Raw genomic sequence first — 20,927 nt, 5'->3', positions numbered from 1 at the left:
CTCTGCATTTCTTCATTCCAGCGCTGCTGACTGGACTGTTAAAGCTCGTCCACTGTGACTATTTTCACCATGTTACATAACAAAACCATTTGGGAAATTCCACTTTGGAAGAGGATCATTATTAGCATAAATATCGCTCAAAGTTGATACATTTTTAATGAAATAATCACTTTGAGTTGACATTTCCCCCTCTGGTTATTCCAATGCAACAACTTCAAACCCACAGAACTGTTCCTCTTACATTTTCAGACAGACCAGCGGCGCCTCTGATTGGTCACAGTTAAGCTTCAATGCTTCTGGGTGACAGAGTTTGTCATGCCCAACACCCCCAGTGATATTATGAAAACATGGGACTGGAGAGTTGGGAGTACGCTGCAAATCAAGAGCGAGCCCAGTTGTTGTCGTCCACAGATGCCCTTGAAGCGGCGCGTATACACATATGAGACACGGAGATCAATTTGAAAATTTATTTTCATATAAAAAAGACACTATGAAAACATTAGAGGACTACTTTGTACAATCTTATGTATAAAAAGAACAAAAATGAGGGACTAAAGGAAAGGGAGGGGGTTTTTCAGTAATAAATCAACTGGAATGTTGGATGGTTGGAGCAGTCGGTTAACACCCAAGCATTGAAAAGCTGAAGGTGGATGGTGGAGGTGAGCATAGTAGGTTTTGGAGTTAAGTTAAGTTGCAAATTGGCTTGCCCGTGTTTCATATTCTCTTTATGGGCTGTTGACTTTGGCAGGCTTTCAACACACAAAGCAAAACGAGACGACACACTGACATACTCATGACCATCATCTTCACGTGTCAGCATTTGCATCGTACCAGAAAAGAAAAGTGTAAAGTTGCGAGACGATCCATTGTTGTGGTGGCACATTCAAACGATGAGTCAAAACGGCTCAGTCTCAGTCAAGTCAAGCAGCATCTCACTTACCGTTCTTGTTGGTGAAAACATATAAAAATCCAGCCCTCACTGAGGTGGAACCTGTCATGTTATTAATGTGCAGTGAGCAAAAAAGTGAGGAACAAAACATCAAACATTTACAACTCTTTCTCTCAACGTCCATCTATAGGTTACCATGGGAACAAGGCTTTTTAGGGAATCCATTTTGAACTTTCTCTCTAAAACAACCTGTACATAAAAAAAACAACCTAATTTGTCTGTGTAAAGGTCAAATCTGTGTCCCCTGAGACTGATGTTTTCTTCTGCTATTGAGCGACACCCACTGTCTGAGACTGTTGGACCGACGGAGCGCCGCTTTCTTCCGTTTGGACTCGCTGTGGAGCAGATCTGGATCCTGAGCCTGGCAGAAGGTCAGGTGAATGTGACCTTAGGCGGGCAACGCGGGGCGCGACGTTCGTCTCTCCTCCGAGGCAGAGCGGGCTGTAGGTTTGCCTATCAGCTGATTAGCTTGAAAGGTTAGAGGGCCCTCACTCTTGTCTCACCATCTGCGCTGTGCTGCACTACTACCACATTAGGGATCTTTAAACAGATGGTTTGAGGGCTCCATTGGAAAATGTCAGGACAAATCGCCTTCCCCGGATAATTACTGTTTTGAGCACTCCCCCCTTCTTCAGCTGCATCTCCACCCGCCTCTAGCTTCCTCGCTATATATTTTTGGTTCTTCTTCCTTGGTTACCATTTTTTTGGCACCTTTTTTTTCCTCCCTAAATTGTCTCTCATCTCTTTCTCAGACTGGTAGATTAATGCGAGCTGCTTTGAACATCGACATAGAAGTTATCAAGCCATCTATTGAATTCATCCTGCACTCTGACACTCTCTCTCTCTTTCTGTCGGTGTGCAGAGGACTGATGTGCTAATGTAGCAACAGCAGGAAACTGGTTGTCCTCTTGTAGCCACTGAAGAATGGATGTAGAATGTCAGAGGAATCACCACTGGCTATTTTTTTTGGTGTGCTGTCTCCTCTTCAGTCTGCTAATTTGTAGCCTTATAACCTCTATGGTGCCATCCCTGCTTTTGTATTTTACTCTCTTTCTGAAGCTGCTGTGCTGGCAAGTGCAGGATACAATCACACGGATGGGGATCCATGAGGATTTATACATCTGGCTTCTCTGCTAACACGAGGATGTCATGCCTCCTGGCAGCATGACACTGGGTGGGCAGAAACAGAGAAGGAGGAAGGCGGCAGACAAAAGCAAAGGGAGGCATGTTTATCTTGAAATCTATTATAGGGTTCTTGGAAAAATAAGAAAAATCTGGCTCAGGTGGTGTTTAGTTTCACATATTATCGGCTTGGAAAACCTCTTCAGGTCACATGAAGCTTATAATAATTCCACAGTAACTAAACTGATTGATACTTCACTCGAAGTGGCATAACGCGAGATGCTAAGCAAACCCGGCGTGGATTCCATTTGGGCTGAAAATGACTTGAGATACTCTCTTTTCCTGGCATTAGTGTGATTGGTGATGGCTGAAATGGATTCAGATGCTGCAATCTTTAGAGGCTTTTATCTCCAAGCAGCGGGGGGGGAAGAAGAAGGAGAAATGCGAGAATCTGCATGACGATCGCTATCCTTCTTTTCCCTCATGGGTGGATAACACGCGGCGCACATTACCTCAGAAAGCAAGCTCACATTTATGTGCCGTGTGTGTGTCCTAAATTGTTTTTTTTAAGTTCCACATGGGTTAATTCTCACAGGAAATGGAAAAAAAAGAAAAATAATAGAAGAAAAAGGCAGCACAAGCACAAACCAAACCAGTCTGAAAATAAATCAATTCTTCTTGAACAGTTAGACCATAGAACACAACTCGGTTATTTGTTTCAATCGTATTATTTTTTCATTAAAAGTTTCAAACCATAGGGGAGGACATTTTTTTAACTAAACCATAGAAAATACAGAAAAAGGGAGGGGGGGTACAATGTTGACACAGAGGACGTGAGAGGAATGGATGGATGGGACTGTTGAACTGGAACCTGAAAAAAGCAGACAGGATGGCACATATCAATGAGCAGCGTCTTCCCCCATCCCTCATCCCCTCTCCATCCAAAAAGAAACAGATGAAATAAAAAAAGGAAAGACTGAGACATAGAATGCTGTCGTCATCCGTTAGAAGGGAAAAGGAAATAAATGAAAGCGGGGTGCCTAAGGGGGCTACCAGTGTGAGAAACCTCAGTGAGATTTTCTTCCCCTTGCTATAAAAAAAACGGAACGGTGCAGAAATATTCTTCTTTTTCTCTTTTCCCCCCCAAATCATCAAACATTTGAAAGAGATTTTCTTTTTTTTTCTCCAGAATAAAATCAAGACATTTTTCTCAGAAATAAGTTTCTCATAGTTTTTTTAAGTTCATTTAAAAATTCAGTCACAGACGTGTCAAGCCCCTGTTCTTTTTCAGTAGTCTTTGCGAAAATATAGAGTAGAACAGTCTTCTTTTCATGTCTGTCCTCTGCAGCAGTAAACAAATACAGTATGGGATCCGACAGAGCACATTGCAGGAGACGGGGAGCAGTGTGTGTGAGATCTTTGCGGAAAATCACTTATGTATAACTTTGCAGAGGTTCAGTATCTCTGTGTGCCTCTGTGTCTCGACATGAGCAATGTTTGTATTCAAGTGAGTGTTGTGTACGTCTTCACACTTCAGTCTGGAAGTCTCCCTCAGACGAGTCAGGTGTGTTCGCAGAGGAGGAGTCCCAGTTCTTATTGTGCAGCTCCATCCGATCCTTCTGCTCCCCAGGTACAATAGACAGCTCGGGGGTCATGGTCTTGAAGCTGTCCCAGGAGCTCTGGTCCTCCGGGGTGGACTTGTCCTGATGGAGAAGGAGGACAAGGAAAAGGCCATCTAAGGACAAATACGCTGCAAGAAAGGCACCGTGTAGATGTATAAAAAAGGTACAACAGGAAATCTCTGTTTTAATACAAGTTGGGTCTTATCTTTATGATTTGGACACCATTTTTAATATGCACCATTTAAACCCAGAGGTAAGGGCATTCTGCTTGAATTTGCACCTAAACCATGCTATATTTAGCATCTTAAGAGTGCACTCCCCCGATTTAGCATTGTATTGTTATATAAGACTGTCAGGCTTGCAACAGTGTGAACAAAAGGGATCAGAATGATGCAGCACAACCAGAGGTACTGTATTATTTATTCTACACAATCTTTTTCCTTGTCCAAACCTGGCGCCTAGATTACCCACAATACAACTTGCCGGCCTTCAGTTCAGTTCAGTCCAAGTGTAAACCTACCGTGACGTCACCCATTGGTTTGTGGACTAAGCCTCGAGGTTGACATTACAGCCAATGCCATCTTGATTTGGAGCCATAAGTGACCTTATTTGGATGAGATAGAGGAGCTGCGGAGGATACTGACTGGATCTGACTGAGAACCTAAGGACATGCTCCGGTTGCAACTTGTCATTCGCAACGTAGCCACACCCCAAGGCATACCCTGCTTTATCACCTAGTTTACTCTAAATGGGGCTATAATTTAGAGAGGAACTGAGGTAATGAATCAAGTGAGAAGTTGGGTAATTTTCTCATAAGCTTACATACAATCAGACTCCTTTTTGAAACCAGTGGAGTTGCCCCCTGCTGGCCATGAGAAAGAAATCAGATTTAAGTTGGAGATTTACCTCCACAGCCCCAGATTACTTTCATTTTCAGACTTGTGGCTGTCAGGCTGAACTGGCGCTGCCTCAAGTGGCATCACATGAGGCAATTTGTCAGGTTTCGCATTGCTACCTCTCAATCCTGTTTAAATATTTCCAGTTGGTATTATGCTTACATAGTACATATTCTTAAGTAAACTTCATTTCAATCACATTACGAGCAAATTAACTTTGGATGCCAGGAGCTGGTTGCCGACGATTCTTGCTCGCCCTGGGGTACACTGGGATTAATAAGGCTGTGTATTCCTCCTTTAAATTTTGACATACTTTACTTCCTAGAGGATTGGATGCACTCATTTCTGGTTTTGTCTCAAAATAAAGTGGATTAGATAATCTCTCAAATGTCATGCTTGTCTCCAAGAATTCTGATTATCTGACTGTATGCACTTCTTGCAGCAATCTGTTCCCAAATTTGAGCAACAAAAGCTGGCGAGTATCTTGTTATCATGATGGATAGAAATGATGGCCAACACTTTATGAATTAAGACCCAAGTTGTAATAAGCTGCAATTTTCCTTTAATGAAATACCTGTAAATCATAGCCATTTGACCACAGATTTGGAGATGGATACACTTAAATATGCACTCACAGTAGTTTGAATTTGTCTTTAACCTTTAGAAATACCCACATACACTCAGAGAGGCCAACCACTCAGTGCCATTTCTGAGATCTCACAAATACTCAAAAGCAGGACCATACATACCTGTAGTTCAAAGCACCTTTCTGTCTTTCTACCATTAAAAATACAACTGTTCTTTTATTTGCACATCTGAAACCTGTCCTTTATCTCCCACCTCTCCCAATCAGTAACTTTTCAGAAGCATGAAACCCTCTAGGCTTGGGGTTCTGTGATCGCTGCATGTGGTCCGCAGATGTTCCCACAAAGCATGTAAAATACATGTTGGGGGATTAGCTGAAAAAACGGCATTAGAGGTAGCATTATGCATAAGATAAGGGCCATTATTCAAATCGCACTCATTATCTCAGAGATAATGATTGCCACAGATAGGAGCTGGGAAAGACATGAGGGATCGCTATCCCAGATGACTCCTGGTGGAGCAAAACACACATAGACAAAAAAATATGAATAGATAAATAACAAGGCGGACTACTTGTGGGGCTTTTGCACAGACACAGTTGACTCAGCTGTGGCAGAGCTGAATATTTTATACTCTGAACAAACATTAAAAGGATGATCACTCACAAAACATGTCTTGCTGGACGATACCATGCTTCCCCCTATAGTCCTGTAAGAATCTACATCTACATCAAACCCATTAGAGCACCACTGTATCTGCAACTCAGCCATCACTCTGTTCTCTGTATTCTTCTGCCACAATCCCACCTCCCTTCACTGCACCAACTCTGATAGAGTGGAATTCACATGGAATTCACTTTGAGCTATTCACGCCCTCATTCCCTGTCTATCTCTTCATCCGACACACACACACACACACACACACACTCACACACACACACAACTCATTGATCTGCAGTAGCATAGCACTCCCTTCCCCCTCTTGCAGTGTGATGATCATCACCGGAGCGCTAGGGGGCAATATCTGCCTGATTATCATTCTCCCTGCGTCACAGCCTGACAGTTGGTAAAATGAATACAAAAGGCATAATCTGGGAGCCAATTTGCATGCTAAATGCTGGCGAAGGAACATTTTGTAATGCAGGAGTGTGGGTAATGCTGCAGTTAAGCCCAACTTTATCCCTGGGAGACTAGGCTAACGCGATTGTGCTGCCGCTGCGTGTCTATCCGTTCCCTTTTCGCCATCTCTGCCTGCCTCCGTTCCCCCTCCTTGCCCCAGAGCCCCCCATCTCATCCCTCTCTCTTTCTCTCTATCTGCCAGAAAGCCCCTCTACTTACACTCGACGAGTTCTTTTCACCTCCGGCAGACGAAATGCTCCATCGCTTTTCCCTCTGTGGTGATGAAATGGGAGGGAGCAGACAAGGAGGGAGTGACGAGAGGGAGAGAGAGGGGGGGAGTGGGGGGGAGAAAGAGAGAGAAGAAGGGGAAGGGAGGTGAGGGGGGGTCACAGTCACTGACAACTCTGCCCTGAAACAATAGCATTGTTCCCACACCTTCACCAGGTGAGCGGGCAGTTGTTGCTTGGTGGTTACACCTTAACACCCCCCCCTCTCTCTTTCTGTCTCCACAATCCCTCTCACCAGCCCTCTCACGACAAACTCCAACAGGCTCACGACATTCACACATGAACAGAAACAATGATCGAAAACACAACTTCTGCATGGGTGTACAGGCATAATCATAGCGTGTTGGAACAGGCAATATTTTTAACATCCTGCGCTTGCGAAGATAAGAGGAAAAAAACTGGCGAAGCAAGGACAGAGATTCTACATGCTACGCACCACTAATAGCAACTACGACTACTACAAAGAAGATGAGAGAAAGGGTGGCATGTGGGCGTAAAGGAATCTGATTCTAAAAGCCGTAACACTGAGTACTGCTGTGCAGCGCTAGAGGCTCTGGAGCTCATGTATTCTAAATAATGTTGAAAGAGGATAACTAATCTGGTTATTAGTGCATGGAATTGCTATCTACACTATCTGCATTATTGATTTGACGCTGTATGTGTTAACACAAGGCAAAAAATAGTTAAAGTCAGGCTATAAAATGGACATTGCTGACTGTGTATGTTCCGCCTCTGGCTTAAACACATAAACCTCCACTGCTGTACCTCTGCAGTGTTATCTATTGTTTTTTTATGGCCTTTTTTTTTTTTTTAAAGCAAACTGCTGCTTACGGCGGCTTGCCTCTGTTTGGGTGGGCTGTTGTTTTTCTGTCCAACATGCACAGGTGTTCTGAAGTTACGAGTGTTTTTCCGAGTTGGCTGGTCAGATTGTGAGCTGATGATGAGTCCAGCAACAACGAGGAAAAAAACAGAAGAACATGGTCATGGGGCGTTTGGGGATGGGAAGCTCGTGTCATTTGTGCTTTCGAAATCCCAGTCTGCCTCAAGTCTGGGCCCCAAATTGATTCCCCACAGCGGCTCTAACAACTTGGCTAATATTGACTGGAGATTGTTTCTGGATAGAAGTATTACAGGATATAGTGAAAAAAGTTTCCACAACACACAAGGGTAAGTTTGTGTCTTTATTTATTTTTTATTTTTTAATCAGTAAAAAAGCAGCAGATGGAGGCAAACACTCTGTCTAGGAGAGATGTTTATGTAAGTATTCTGGGGTGTGTCTTAATGAGTGAGTGTGTTTCAGCGGAGATAAACTTTTTGGTCCTGGTCTGTAAAAATGTCTGGAATTAAAAACCTTTCTTAGACTTAGCACATTGCCTTAGGATGTCTTTATTAACTGCCATATGTTCCTTACCTAGCTTACTTTACATGCTGAAAATATATTGTAACTTTAAATTTCCAGTTGGTACACAACAGTTTGATGCTTCAAGTTGATATATTGTCAGTGGCATCAGTGGTTGAATGTTAAGTACAGTACGGTAAGAACATTTAGTCAAGTACAGCTTGAGAGCAACACTGTGTAACTTTCTGGAGAAAGACAGTTGATGGTTGAGTCTCATGCCATCCATCCATCCATCGATTATCTGTAACCACTTCTCCATCACCATTGGTGGCTGGAGCTGATCCCAGCTAACATTGGGCGAGTGGCCATGTACGCCGCAGACACCACTTCATCTAAGCTGTAATTCCCTGGTTGTCAGCATTGACACCCTGGGAATGAGACTCAACAAGAATCTCCAGAATCACTTCAAAGTTACATAGTGTTGCTTTAAGGGACTTTAACTTTGCTTGAGTATCGAGTACTTTCTACTCTGACGATCATTTTTCATTATCATATGCTCAGTTTATACAATATGATGCATTGTTATAGCTTGAACTACCCATCATTATATAAAGTAGTAGAAGTAGCTTCACTCACTTGCTACTTACATATTAATGCATTAGTCGTAATTACCACATGATAATATGAATACAGTCTTGGTAATTCCCTCACAATGGCTATTTATCTACATTTTCTTTATTTTTACTACTGCTAAAAATATTGTCATGTACTGTATTTTCAATGCATGACTTTTTCTTGTAAAGGAGTACATCTATATAACAGTATTGCAAGTTTTCATTAAGTAATTAATTTGATTTTTGCATGGACAAAACAGATTTATCAATAGTGTCTTTTTCTCTTTTAGTTGCTTTTGACTATCATGTCCAAATATGCGGTATTTGCTTATAAGCCTATGATGTCATGGGTTATAGGATGAACATTATCTGTGCTAAGCTGAATGTATGACTGACAAACCTTTTCTCTGGTCACGTTCTCTCACCACAGTAACTGCCTTTATATTTCTGACTTATCAGCATTCAAAGCATCAATCATGATTCAATGATTAACATCTAGAAACACTGTTTGCAACGGACCTTGCAATACAAGTTTCAACTCAATAATCATGTACCTAAACAAAGTCAAGTATTTTAACAACTCACCTACAGAGTGGCTTCGGAGGTACAGTAAAGTAGTTTCCATTATGTTTTTGCACGGCACAGCGGGGGCAAGTGGAGCTAATATGGCCACAAGGACGCCGTGTCTATGAACAATCTAAAAGCGTTTGTCTAATCACTCAACTCTAGAGGTTTCAGGCAAACTACATGATTTTCTGAGAGAGAAATGCTGCAGTCTGCAAGCATGACTAAGCGAAGAAAACAGTTTGTAGGGATGGCACATACTAGAAAAAGATGCTACAGCACAAACATCGAAAGCCATCTTGAGGAGCCTCAGTGTTGGTGGATGAGGCCCACTCTCTGCCACTCAGTCCCCCTCATTTGGACCGTGGAATGGAAATCGTGTCTGGATGTGGGTGAGCAATGTAGCAGGCTGTCTTTGGGAGATGATGGGGGAGGACAGGTGGTTGTGGGTAAGCGGGTTAACTTTACCTTTGTTGACTTGGATGCCCATGGTTCTGCTGACTGTCTGGCTACATTCAAACTGGGACATGATAACAAGCATGCAACACAAGGCCCAGTCAGCCAACAAAGGACATAAAACAGGAAAACAAAAAAGCAGAAATCAATAAAATGTGGCAGTAAGGCAAAGAAAAGACATACACTGAGGCTCACATGAACACAACTTAAATCACATTTATACATGATGTAAATGAGAGTAACATCAAGAGCAGACTGAGAGGATACCAGAACATGACTGCTGTGTCATAGCTGTCAGTGGGCTTTGGGTCATTGAACCAGAACTGCAGTATTTCAAGGTTTCTATGTGTGTTTATCTCATTATATTCAGACTGCCTATTCAGCACCAGCATAATTTATTAGAGGGCACAAAAATAGACTAACTGGGCATAACACTCTTTAGCACCATTTACCCCTTAGCTGGGAAGGAATCTGTGTCACAAGTAATAAGGCCCTTCAAAGGAGCCAAATCTGGAGAATGTAGGGCAAATAAATTCTATTAGTACAACACATTGGGAACAAACGAGCAATCAGACACACAGGCTTGGTTCGCCACCACCGGTGCAATGCAGCGCAATGCAAGGCCAGTACTCCTATAGTAAAAAAAACAAAAAAAAAACAGTTCCAGCTCGAGATTCGGCCCCTTTCACCTCCCTTTAATTGGCCCAAGGACACTAAATGAGCTAAATTAGTATTGTGCCTGTTGGTGCACGAAGCCAGTGTTAGGCTTGTTCCGCCTGGGCTAACTGTCCCCTCATTAGGAGCCACTGATAGAGCCAGTGTGCTAAAGCTACACTCCGCCAGTCCTCGGTTTTCATGGGCAATTTGTGTGGAAGGGTGAAAACAGCTGATGAGTTTATACTCAGCACGGAGAAGGGGGCAAGGAAATAATTAAAAACAAGCTAATGAGAGGAATTAATTATTCAATTAATGCCTCAAACGTGCCACCGAGGGCTGAGTTTAGAGGGAGAAATGGGAAAACGAGGGTGACGGCGAGAGAGAAAATGTCAAGCCATGAGGATGAATAGAAGGGGAGAATGAGATATGAAGAGGAAGAAGAGGGGAGGACTTGGTTTATTGCTGGAATGTGAAATTGAAGCCCCTTAGCCTAATGCCAGCAAATTGACTATCGAGACCAGCGGGGGTGTGCAAGTGCAGGCAAATTGCCCCCCACTGAATCAACAAAAATGGAGTCTTTTGTCATTTAGAATTATACATCTTCATTTTACAAGAGACATCCTCAAAGCATTCATATTACCTTAGCTAAATTTGCCTTTGGTGGACTAAAAAATAGCTGGGATATCAGTAACAGCCACTAATGTTAACTGTGGACGCATAAAGAGAGCTCCCCAGGTCTCACCTCTCCTTAATGGGGCAGGCTAAAACCTTCTTACAATATATTCCCATATGTAGCCTAACAGATGAAAGGATTTCATCATAGAATTCAAATGCACGCCCACGGCCACTTGGACTGAATTGCAAAATACATCTTTCACTATCGAAAATTTGCCCGCTGTCCCCGCTCTCATCTGGCGTGAGCTAAATCACAACAACGTAAGAGCACTTGTTCCCTTTGTCTTACTCTCCATCCCACTGTGTTCTGCACAACTCCTCACTGTCTATCTGGAGAGGGAAGCCAAGCACGCTTCATTTCATCAAGAACACAGCAGACGACGGGATGGAAATATATCCCATTTGAGAGCTAAAAAATGCATCAGCCGGGCCATTACGCAGTGCGAACTCTCTCTCTCTTCTCTCTCTCTCTCTCTCTCTCTCTCACACACACACACACTGTTCATCCCGCACACACACGAGAAAAGAGAGGCACAACACTGCATCATCGGGCACTGCATGCAAATGCGTGTTACGACCTCCTGAACCCCGCGGAGAGGATAGAAAACGACACACTAACTCCGCAGTGACGGAGGCCAAGAAGCCGTTCTATATCTAAACATTAGCGCAGGCAGTAATGCTGATACATACTGTGTTATGTACACACTGCAATCCACTCTGTCTTTCAGTAACCCCACTGACTCCATTTGTACCCTGCCTCCATTAGGGGAGACACAATGAAAATGGACTCAATCCGCCTGCTGGCCATATGGCCCCTGCCAGAGCATCCACTGTACTTAAAACAGATTTGAATTTGTTTTTTATCATTAGCATTAATGTGAAGCCCACTTTCTGTCCACTTCAGCAGAGTTTATAATACAACTGCAACAGATATTATTCTCTTATGGGGGCAGACGACTGTGTATTTAACCAAAACACTTCATTCAAGGTCAGTCGCTGCTGTTGTGATGTCAACAAAGGAAAATAAAAGCTAACAATCAATCGACGCAAACTGGCAGTGACCACTGTGACTCTTGAAGCCACTTTTAGGAATGCTAAAGGAATGCTATGTATCTTCCTGCATTAAGAATGCAGACAGATGTCCAAAACCAGCGGATGAATTATATGTCTGTGTCACAGCCTGCAACTGACCTTTGTTAGCCATAGTTTAGCAGTAAGCCATTTTGCAGAGCAGAATTTAAAAGGTCATGTATAACTACAGGATATGTAACAGAGGGCAATGTGTGCATTTATATTTAGATAACGGCCAAATAGAAAAAGACAGACAAGGTGATTATGGGGAGTCTTGTGATATAATGTCTGCCTCCCCCTTCCTTCCAGTCAGGTTTTTCTCCTTCGATTACTTCTATTGAGCGTCACCACTTGACAGCCAGTGGCTGTAAGTGTGGTAAGTATAGAAATCACCAGTTACTGGACAGCAACAAGTTAACAACAGTGTGAGTAGGTTGTATAGAGAGACAAGGAAAGAAAAGCAGAAATCAAGTGACTGAAGTGTGTGTATTCTATCTGTAAAAGCACATGTAATGCCCAAGACCACTTTAAGCCCACTGCTCTTACACAGAAAATTGGATAAGATGTGAAGTAGTGTGTGTGAAGGTCTGTGTGTGTGTGCCAGCTTCTGATATCCACTCATCTCCTCAACACAGCCAACACAAAGACCTTACCTTTCCAGAGACGTAAAATGGATCAGGTCTCCTCTGACCCCATAATCCTTTGTGCTATCTGTGACTAGCACCCATACAAAGTGCATCGTGTTTGGCCCGTTTTAGTGCCAATGAGCTAGTTTATGAGCAGGATATCATGGTTTATGAGGTGATTATAAATCGGTTTGGGTGGGTCATTCTCTTTATGAACTGATTTATCACTTGGTTATGGCGTTTAGATTGTACGGTTTATTTCAGGCACTGAAATGGGCACAATGACTTTATGGATTGTCACACCACACACTATGGTGCCACAGAAATGAGAACACGACCCAAAACAGCAACACAACAACAACAAAAAAGCCCTTCTATGTTTTGTTTTGTCGTGGGAGATAAATCCAGTCCTGCATCAGACCACCTTACAAATCCATCTCGGGTTACAGTTAGTCCAGATTGTGTATTTCTGTGTGGATTTGTATAGGACTTGATGGAGGAAAGGTAATCAGCATTCATTGTATGAATGCAAAATCACAGAGGTCTACAAGCTGTGATGCAATGAACTATTACACCACCACACCACTAGGGGACCATCTAATATTTAGGCTTATCAAATACAGTCACTTCACGAAGAGACAGCGCTGACAGGTGGTAGATGAGCAGCTACATGGAGTGAGTTCATAGTTTGACACTGTCTGTGTGACTGTAGCTGCAAATAATTACAGTCTTGAAATAGCAGGCTCCTCAGTGTCACATGTAGTCGAGCATGTAATGCTATAAGAGCCGTACTCTGAAATGACTGTCCCCTAAACCCCAGCCCCTTAGTTATTATTGTTGCTCCTGTCAAGCTTTAAATTGTCAGTCGACACATATGCAGTTTACGATGATAACGGTGGAAGATTTACAATCAAAATTCTTTGTAGTTTTTCAAAGAGTTGGTCTTTGATTTTGGACAGAGGCAGATAAGTATGTTGCTCATTTTTAGTTGGCAACTGTTGATTTTGCCATCCAAAATGATCTAATTAAGCCAGAAAAGAAGGCCCTAAAACGTCCACTTGCTGCCTGCAGACATGAAACAGTCGAAAAGACTGAAGCTAAAGATGCATGTCCCCTGCGAAAAGTTAGCTAGTAGTTAGTCATAGTGCTGCACAGTATGTGCGACTTGTTTTGTTCAGCCCTGTTTGCTTTGAGGATGTGTTCGGAAAACTTAACTCTATCTCAAGCTATGTTAGCTGGGGTGGCTGTTAACCCACATCCCAACAAAGAGCAGTACAGAACTGCTAATGTTAGCCTAAACTCCGATGGTGCATCCAGGTCCAGCCTCCACGGTGGGAAAATGCTGCACAGTGGATGAACAGGGCAACTTAATACAACTTGTAACCACACAAACTAAGGATATGCTCCTTTGCCCTTAAGTAATGCTCAGTTATTTTATGTAGTAGTAAGCTAGTTAGTGAGACATGCTCCCAATTGCAGCTTACATTGGAGCAGATGGACACATTGTTTAATCACTTCCTGACACTTATGGATGGGCTAGAAACCAACCCCATGAATGCTGATTCTCTCTTAGTACAGCCCCCATGCCCACAGCTTCAGCATGTGGGGAAATCCAAATCTTGACAGGCCTGCCGTGCCTACTTATGATGCTAAGCTATGATCAGACAATCGCTGATTGAGAGGGAGGTTTAGCCAACAGTCAATTTTTGCAGCACAGACACACAGATACAGCAAACTTTGAGATACAGTAGCATGTAGTGCATCAACTCATTGGGCTTAGAGTGAGTTAGAGGGGCTCTACTGCACGAGGTTTATGAGGGGTTTAGTATGTCTTACGTTGACTTTCTTTGTAAACGAGGGACGATCTGCGCACTAGTAACGGCTCGGTGTTGTGCCTCGGCGGTGGGGGAGGGGGGACCTGTGTTGGGTTAACACCGGCCGTATTGGTTAGTGGGGGTTACAGGTTGTTTAGGGTATGGGTTAAAACACTGTTTAGGCACTTTAAAGGAGAGAGAGGCCTGCAAAATTGGCCATGTGAAGTTAAGGCTGAGAATCAACTTTCACAGTACTCTTGGTATCCATCTGTGAGGACGTATCCTGGCGAAATGCAATTATATTTGCTATTAAATTATAGCACTCATGTAGCATATATGAATATCACTGTCAGTGTTTGTCATATGGCCTAGAAAGGAGGTTATTAAAGTTATTATAAAACGATTATGTCATTACTCATGCAGTAATTGTCTCCTAAACACAGTTTATGTGCTTCAAACACAGGCAACACACTCATCTCAAACACGAAACAGACAAAGAAACAGGCGCACACATACACACTCATGCCACACACATAGGCACTCTGATAATGCAAGTGTGTGGACATGCACACCCACCCACATAGACACACACATCCCCTCTCATCTCCATAATTACTGTATAGTCAGCATGTCCATGTCTGGGGGTGACTCTCAAAGTGAGATGTTGACAACAGCAGAGCTGAACTCAAGCTGGGTCCTGTCAAAGGCCTGACACTGATAGCATTATCTGTGTAATTATTCACAGTTAAGTGAACTGCCTACTTACTTTTAACATAATGGACTTGGATGATTAAGCCATATCTATGCTGCCTTTTCATTTTGTAACTTCAGTGACATCACTAACCCAGAGGAAATAAATAATAATACATTTCATTTGTAGATAGAGAAATATGCATTCCAATTTGTCTTAATTAGTTTAAATACAGCCTATCTATTATTTGTGGCCGGGCTTTCATTTCTGTTACATTTGGGCATAGTCTCAAAGCTCACCTGAGCCCCCTCTGAGGAACATTAGCATTCTACAGCGCAACTGTTAAGAACCACAGACTTTCTAATATATGGCTCATTCCTCTGCAAGCAGCCTGCCATTTTTCTTCTCTTCCATAAAATATTTGCTCGGCATTAATGAATGGGGAGCTGGCCAGCGCTTCTGAAAATCTTGATCAAGACGTTGAGCAAATGAGGAGTGAAGGAAAAGGCCGCCAGTCTGGCATTGGGAAATGGCAGCGCATTTGCGTGTGTGTGTGTACACGCGAGTGTGTGTGTACAGTATGTGCGTGGCTTCATGGCACGGGGAATGTGAGAGATGTCAGGCTGGCTTCTGTTCCTCTGCAGACGGTGTAAATTAGATGTGAACCAGAATGCCGCCGATGCCAGGGGAAAGTACACCTATCAAGGTTGACTAACTCATCATGGCTCCACGCACTAAAGCGCAGCAGATGAGAGGCGTGCGAGCACGTGCGCGCGCGTTTAAATCTTAATGAAACTGGCCCTCTGAAGGTCAGTACAGAGCGAGCAGGGACTCTTTCGTCTGCTGCTAATGGTGTATTAATGATTCAAAGAAGTCTCATGCTCACAGGTGCCCAACCAAGCACCCTGCTGACACACACACACGCCCACCTCACCACCCACACAGACACATGAAAAAAACACTGTACAGTACATTGACAGATAATCCAATTAAAAAGACAGATTAACCAGTGTGACACAGGCATAGACAAAGCACTTGTGTGTGTGGAGGCACATGTGTTGTTTTTTTCTGCAGACGTGATTGTGAGGTGATTTTGGCAAGAGTGAGAATAGTTTTACATGTCTTAAACTGCGGAATTTGGATTTCATTAACCAGTTATGATTGATTATTCACTTGGCTAATGGCTCATGTGATCAGCTGTTTTGACAAGTATTTAATAAGGCACCAACCACAGGTGAATTACGTTCAGGCCAATTAAAGCAGGTATAAAAAGATATTTTCAGAAGAAAAGCTGGAATAAAATGTGCTTCCAAAGTTTTATTCATGAGGTAGTTATTGTTTGATTCTCCACGGATGTGTAAGTAATAGTGATTTAATCAATTGGAAATGAAAAAAAACGTACACTATTCACCTTACATTCAAGATCTCTTGTTCGAGCACACAATGCTGTCACATTTCTAAGGCAGCAATTTGGCTGGAAAAAAGACACAATTAATATAACCGCTTTCAAAAGTACCTACTGTTGGTGTATGACTTGAATTTTACTGGACTATAATCACCTGCAAGCTGCGTTTACAAATAAATGTCATGTCACTATGGTGCACTTTTTAATTTGTGCCGGGGTCAGCGTTTGCTTTCCAGTGTCAATTCCTCAGTGTTAAAGGGAGTGGGGTTTTAGGGTTGTGACAAAGTGCGGGAGGGGATGGAGATGCATGGGTAGAGCGGGTTCCCATCCCGCCTTTGGGCAATGGTCTTACCTTGAATGTGGACATTGCTGGGTCCCTGCTATACCTGTCTATGGTGTGGAACTTGGACGAGTGGTTGAGCTCATGGTACAGCTCAGAATGTCTTTTGCGAGTGTGCATCACTTTCTGGAAGGGAAGAAAGGAAGGGACAGCAAAAATGAACCAAAGAGAAACAAAAAAAAAAAAAAGCAAAAAGGAAGGGGGGCCAGTATATGGGCAGGCAGGGGAACGGGAATGGGTAAAAGGCTGAGGGACTGCAGTGATACCAGCCATGAAAGGGGGGTTAGAGAGGGACGCCGACAGATCGATCGATTGCTGGCTCATGCTCATACATCATCCACTTCCTTTAGTCTTTCTGAATTTGGCAACTGGGAGTGCTGCACAGGACTTCCTTTAAGTGAAAATTTGGTGAAAATGACTGACAGAAATGCCATTGTTGCAGACTGCTTCCTGTGCTGGCCATTTAACTCAGGATTTTTGTCAAACTCATTAAATGTTGAACAGACGGACTGAAATTTAACCCATGCCCTAGCAAAAAGATATTGACAAAAAACTGCCTTCCCTGTTCTGAATATGCCTTTCTTGAAGGCAGCTACATCTGAGTCTTTAATTTTCTGACAGCAAACTGCATTTGTCAGTGCCACTGCTGTTGTCTCTCTGTGCTAATGGGCAGTGCTGGAGCTGCTCGGCAGTAGCTAATCGTCAAAGCAGCTTGCGAGGTTGAAAGTGACACAGGGGCAAGATGCCAGCACTCACACCCGCACACTTACCGGCCAGGACTGGCGCTTAGCAATGGCACCAATTACTTCAGAGTGGGCACTCTCATTTCTGCTCGGTTCACAAAGTGCTGCTAGTTCCTTGGTTTGTGTCTTTTTTGCTGCTATGTATTTAGTTTTCTTTTTGGCATATCCTTGTCTGAGTCATATTATTTTAAAGTTCAGTGAAATCTGTATGAACTATGAGCTCCTGTAAGTGACGGTCATAACCTTCAAAATTGAAAAAAACACTCATTTACAGGGGAACTCCAACGATTTAACACTTAAAGTTCAGTTTACTTGTCACAAGGAGTACTACCCACTACGAGAAGAGCAGTATGATGTTTGGATGAGATTCCCCAAGTTTGAAAAAATAACTCTGATGATGTCATCAGGTTGGGTTAGGGACACGCATAACAGAAACCTTGTGTTCTTAAGGTGTGTCTTTTAAAAGAAATGGGACTTTAGGAGGCAGGGGGGTTCTAATGAAAGACACTATTGAGTTGCCTTATGGGAAATATAGGATCCAGCATTGTGGGAGCTTGACCCACACTATGAACAACATGTTCTCAGTCCCCACTCGTCAAATACGGTAGCTTTGTTCAGTGGCCCAAAGTTTCAAACTATGATGCTGCAGGTACCCCTCTAGCATCACTTTTGCAAGTTAACAAGTTAAGTTAGCAATAATAAATATGCAACGTCCAGTTAGACTTCTAAAATAAAGCTTGTGACAAATGTTTTGCTTGAGGAGTTGAGGAACAGTCTGTTTGATTAGGTTTAGGCACTAAAACTACTGGTTTGAGTTGAAATAAGCATGTTATTTCAGTTACGTTACTCATGTAACTCACATAACTCATCTAATGTTAGTTAAAAACAAGTCAGTTTTTACTTTTGGTTACACATGGGACTCAAACTCGGGACTCCTGTGTGAAAGTCTTGTGCTTAACCCGCCCACCAGCCCAACCTTCTCCCAAAAGGGACTTTCCTCGCTCTTAATACTATTACACGAGGGGGGCGGCTCCAGAAATTACACGACAGCATCATGGTTTCAAGGTGGGCCACTGACCAATGGGCTGACTACCCATATAGCAAAATTGTACCAGACACCCTTATCCAGCCCAACATAACTCATGGGATGATGGCACGTGGGCAGTCCACTCCCGTTGCCAGATCTGAGCCACAAACACGCTATAGCATGTCACAGTTCATTCTTTTCTTGTGGGCTGGTTCTGGCACGTGGTCTGTGTCCTTTTTAAAATGTGTCTCTTGCAAGTTTCCCAACTTTAAGTGCAACACTAAATCAATGGAGTACTCCTTTAAGTTTTTTAAAAAAGTATAATTTACCCTGACATACTCTTAAGTTTAAAACTGCTTCGAATAATACATTTTGTAGTATTTATTGTATGTAAAGTTAACTTTTGACATTCTCAAAAGAAGGGCAAACTCAAAAACAAAAACTTGGATAAAAATAGGTTAACCTTCCATTAAATCATGGAAGTGTACACTTCCCTATTTTAGTGGTTCTTCTACGTCAAGCACTTTCTCACAAGTCAATCGATGAGAAAAGACTTGATTTCCAGGAGAGCCAGACTCCTTGAACTGAATTCATGCAGTTGGCCACATATGACTCTTCAGTAAATTTGCCAGATAATTGAAACAATCAGCCATATTGTCACTGTTAGTAGCTTGTCACCACACATACCCTCGATGAAAGATATATCTCCATGGTGGAGGGTGAATGTCCAGTCTTTACAACAGTCTAAATGAGACAGAATTCTCACCCATAAGCAGCAATGCAAAGGGAGCTACTGTATTTTATTGCAAAGAAATACTCTCTAGAGACTGGAGATTCACAGGACACCCAGGTCATTCTGACACAAACATACTCACACACTGCCAAACCATGTCGTTCCAACAGATATAACCAGCCAATCAACTACAACGACATACGTTTTGACCCAGAACTGAGTTACTTCTATTCATTCAGACACAAGAAGCACTCTACTTTGCTGTTTCTTCAACCAGGACCCCCACAGTGACATGACAGCATCGTTTGATTGGCTTGTGCATGACAGTGGAACATTTTGGTTTCCGTGATGCTATGATTAATTGACACTTAAATTAATTACATAAGACAGATAATAGGTAGGGAAAGGTTTAAGGCCTTTGTTGGAGAAACAGCACATTGTGTAAGGTAGGTCTGAAACAGTTTATAGTTCTAAATGCAAGGGAGAAACAGGTGCGAAGGGAGGGGTTTAGCAATGCTTTTTGCTCCTCTATGCGTTACTCAAGTCCTGGCAGAAGCACAAGAAAGCAGAGACAGGCTGATGACAGGGGGGTGACAGGTCCGAGATCTTACCTCGAAGTCCAGCTCAGAGTACCGTACTCTTTTCCTCTGGAAGAGGAGGGGGCAGGGGGAGAGAAGAAAGCATCAATGACCACCCCTCGACCATTATAGAACTTTAGACCTCTCTATCTCAGACGTATCTGCGGATCTCTTGGCGCCATTGTTCAGTAACAAGAGGAGGGCTAATAATGCACTGGCTGCCCAACATGATACAGATATTCTTACAAATGTCAAGGCAAAAAGCAAATTATTCAGTCTATTTCAACGTAATGAGATTAGTGCAGTGGAACAGCCCAGAATTAGAATGAAATAATAATTTCTCGGCTCACATACTCTCAAATACATTCATTACAACCCTGGCATAAATCACCCTCTCTGCTATTTTTGGAGAATTTGTTGGAGACATTCCAATTAAAAAGAGCTGCAACAAACATATGAGAGATGCTTTTCATCCTCTAATCTTGTTTGGACCTCACCACTCTCTTCTTAAGTGCCTCAGTAGCTGTAGCTGTGCGAGTGGCACACAAGCCGCCAATTTAACAGCTGCAGACATTTCCAACTCATCTGGCCCTGACATTGCGTTGCATTACATTCCATCTCCGACTTCCTATCTGGCGCTCACTGTCTGCCAGATTTGCATTTGGCAGCGAGAAGGAGCTGCTCTCCACAGTTAGTTAAAAGCTGTATTCATTCCTTGAAAGGGCAGAGTTGCTGATCTGATGCTATGGCAGCCAAGGTTTTAAAAGGTAAAGGAATGCAAACAGAAAGAGAGGCGAGAGATGTCCTATTCACTTTGCGAACTTCACTCCCTCTGAAAGACAAATTAATTACCGTCCTCCTATAAGGGAATCCTTACCTTAAACAGAGAATTTCCATGATAGTTTGCTTTGTAACATGGCAGACATGCAACATGCATATACATGTAGAGTATATTGCATGTTTTGGTGGGGACGCACATAAAGCAGTCATTAACTCACTCATACAAAATTCATAA

At 42.8% G+C, this 20,927-nt stretch overlaps 1 protein-coding gene across 1 annotated transcript in view; it reads right to left on the bottom strand.

Annotated features, from left to right (window-relative positions):
* Nucleotides 1–2,834: 2,834 nt before the first annotated feature.
* Nucleotides 2,835–20,927, bottom strand: part of adgrb2 (adhesion G protein-coupled receptor B2) — a 147,135-nt gene continuing 129,042 nt past the window's right edge. Inside the window, exons 31-34 of the mRNA XM_073463201.1 lie at nt 19,946–19,981; nt 16,844–16,957; nt 6,512–6,565; nt 2,835–3,774 (exon numbers count right to left, since the gene is read on the bottom strand). Of these exons, the coding sequence (XP_073319302.1) occupies nt 3,598–3,774; nt 6,512–6,565; nt 16,844–16,957; nt 19,946–19,981 (381 nt within the window). The 3' untranslated portion in view covers nt 2,835–3,597. The remainder of the gene's footprint in view (nt 3,775–6,511; nt 6,566–16,843; nt 16,958–19,945; nt 19,982–20,927) is intronic.

Source organism: Pagrus major, chromosome 3 (genome assembly GCF_040436345.1).
Source record: "Pagrus major chromosome 3, Pma_NU_1.0".
Taxonomy (NCBI): Eukaryota; Metazoa; Chordata; class Actinopteri; order Spariformes; family Sparidae; genus Pagrus; species Pagrus major.
The sequence above is the reverse complement of the archived record's forward strand: the minus strand, read 5'-3'. Positions and strand labels throughout refer to the sequence as shown.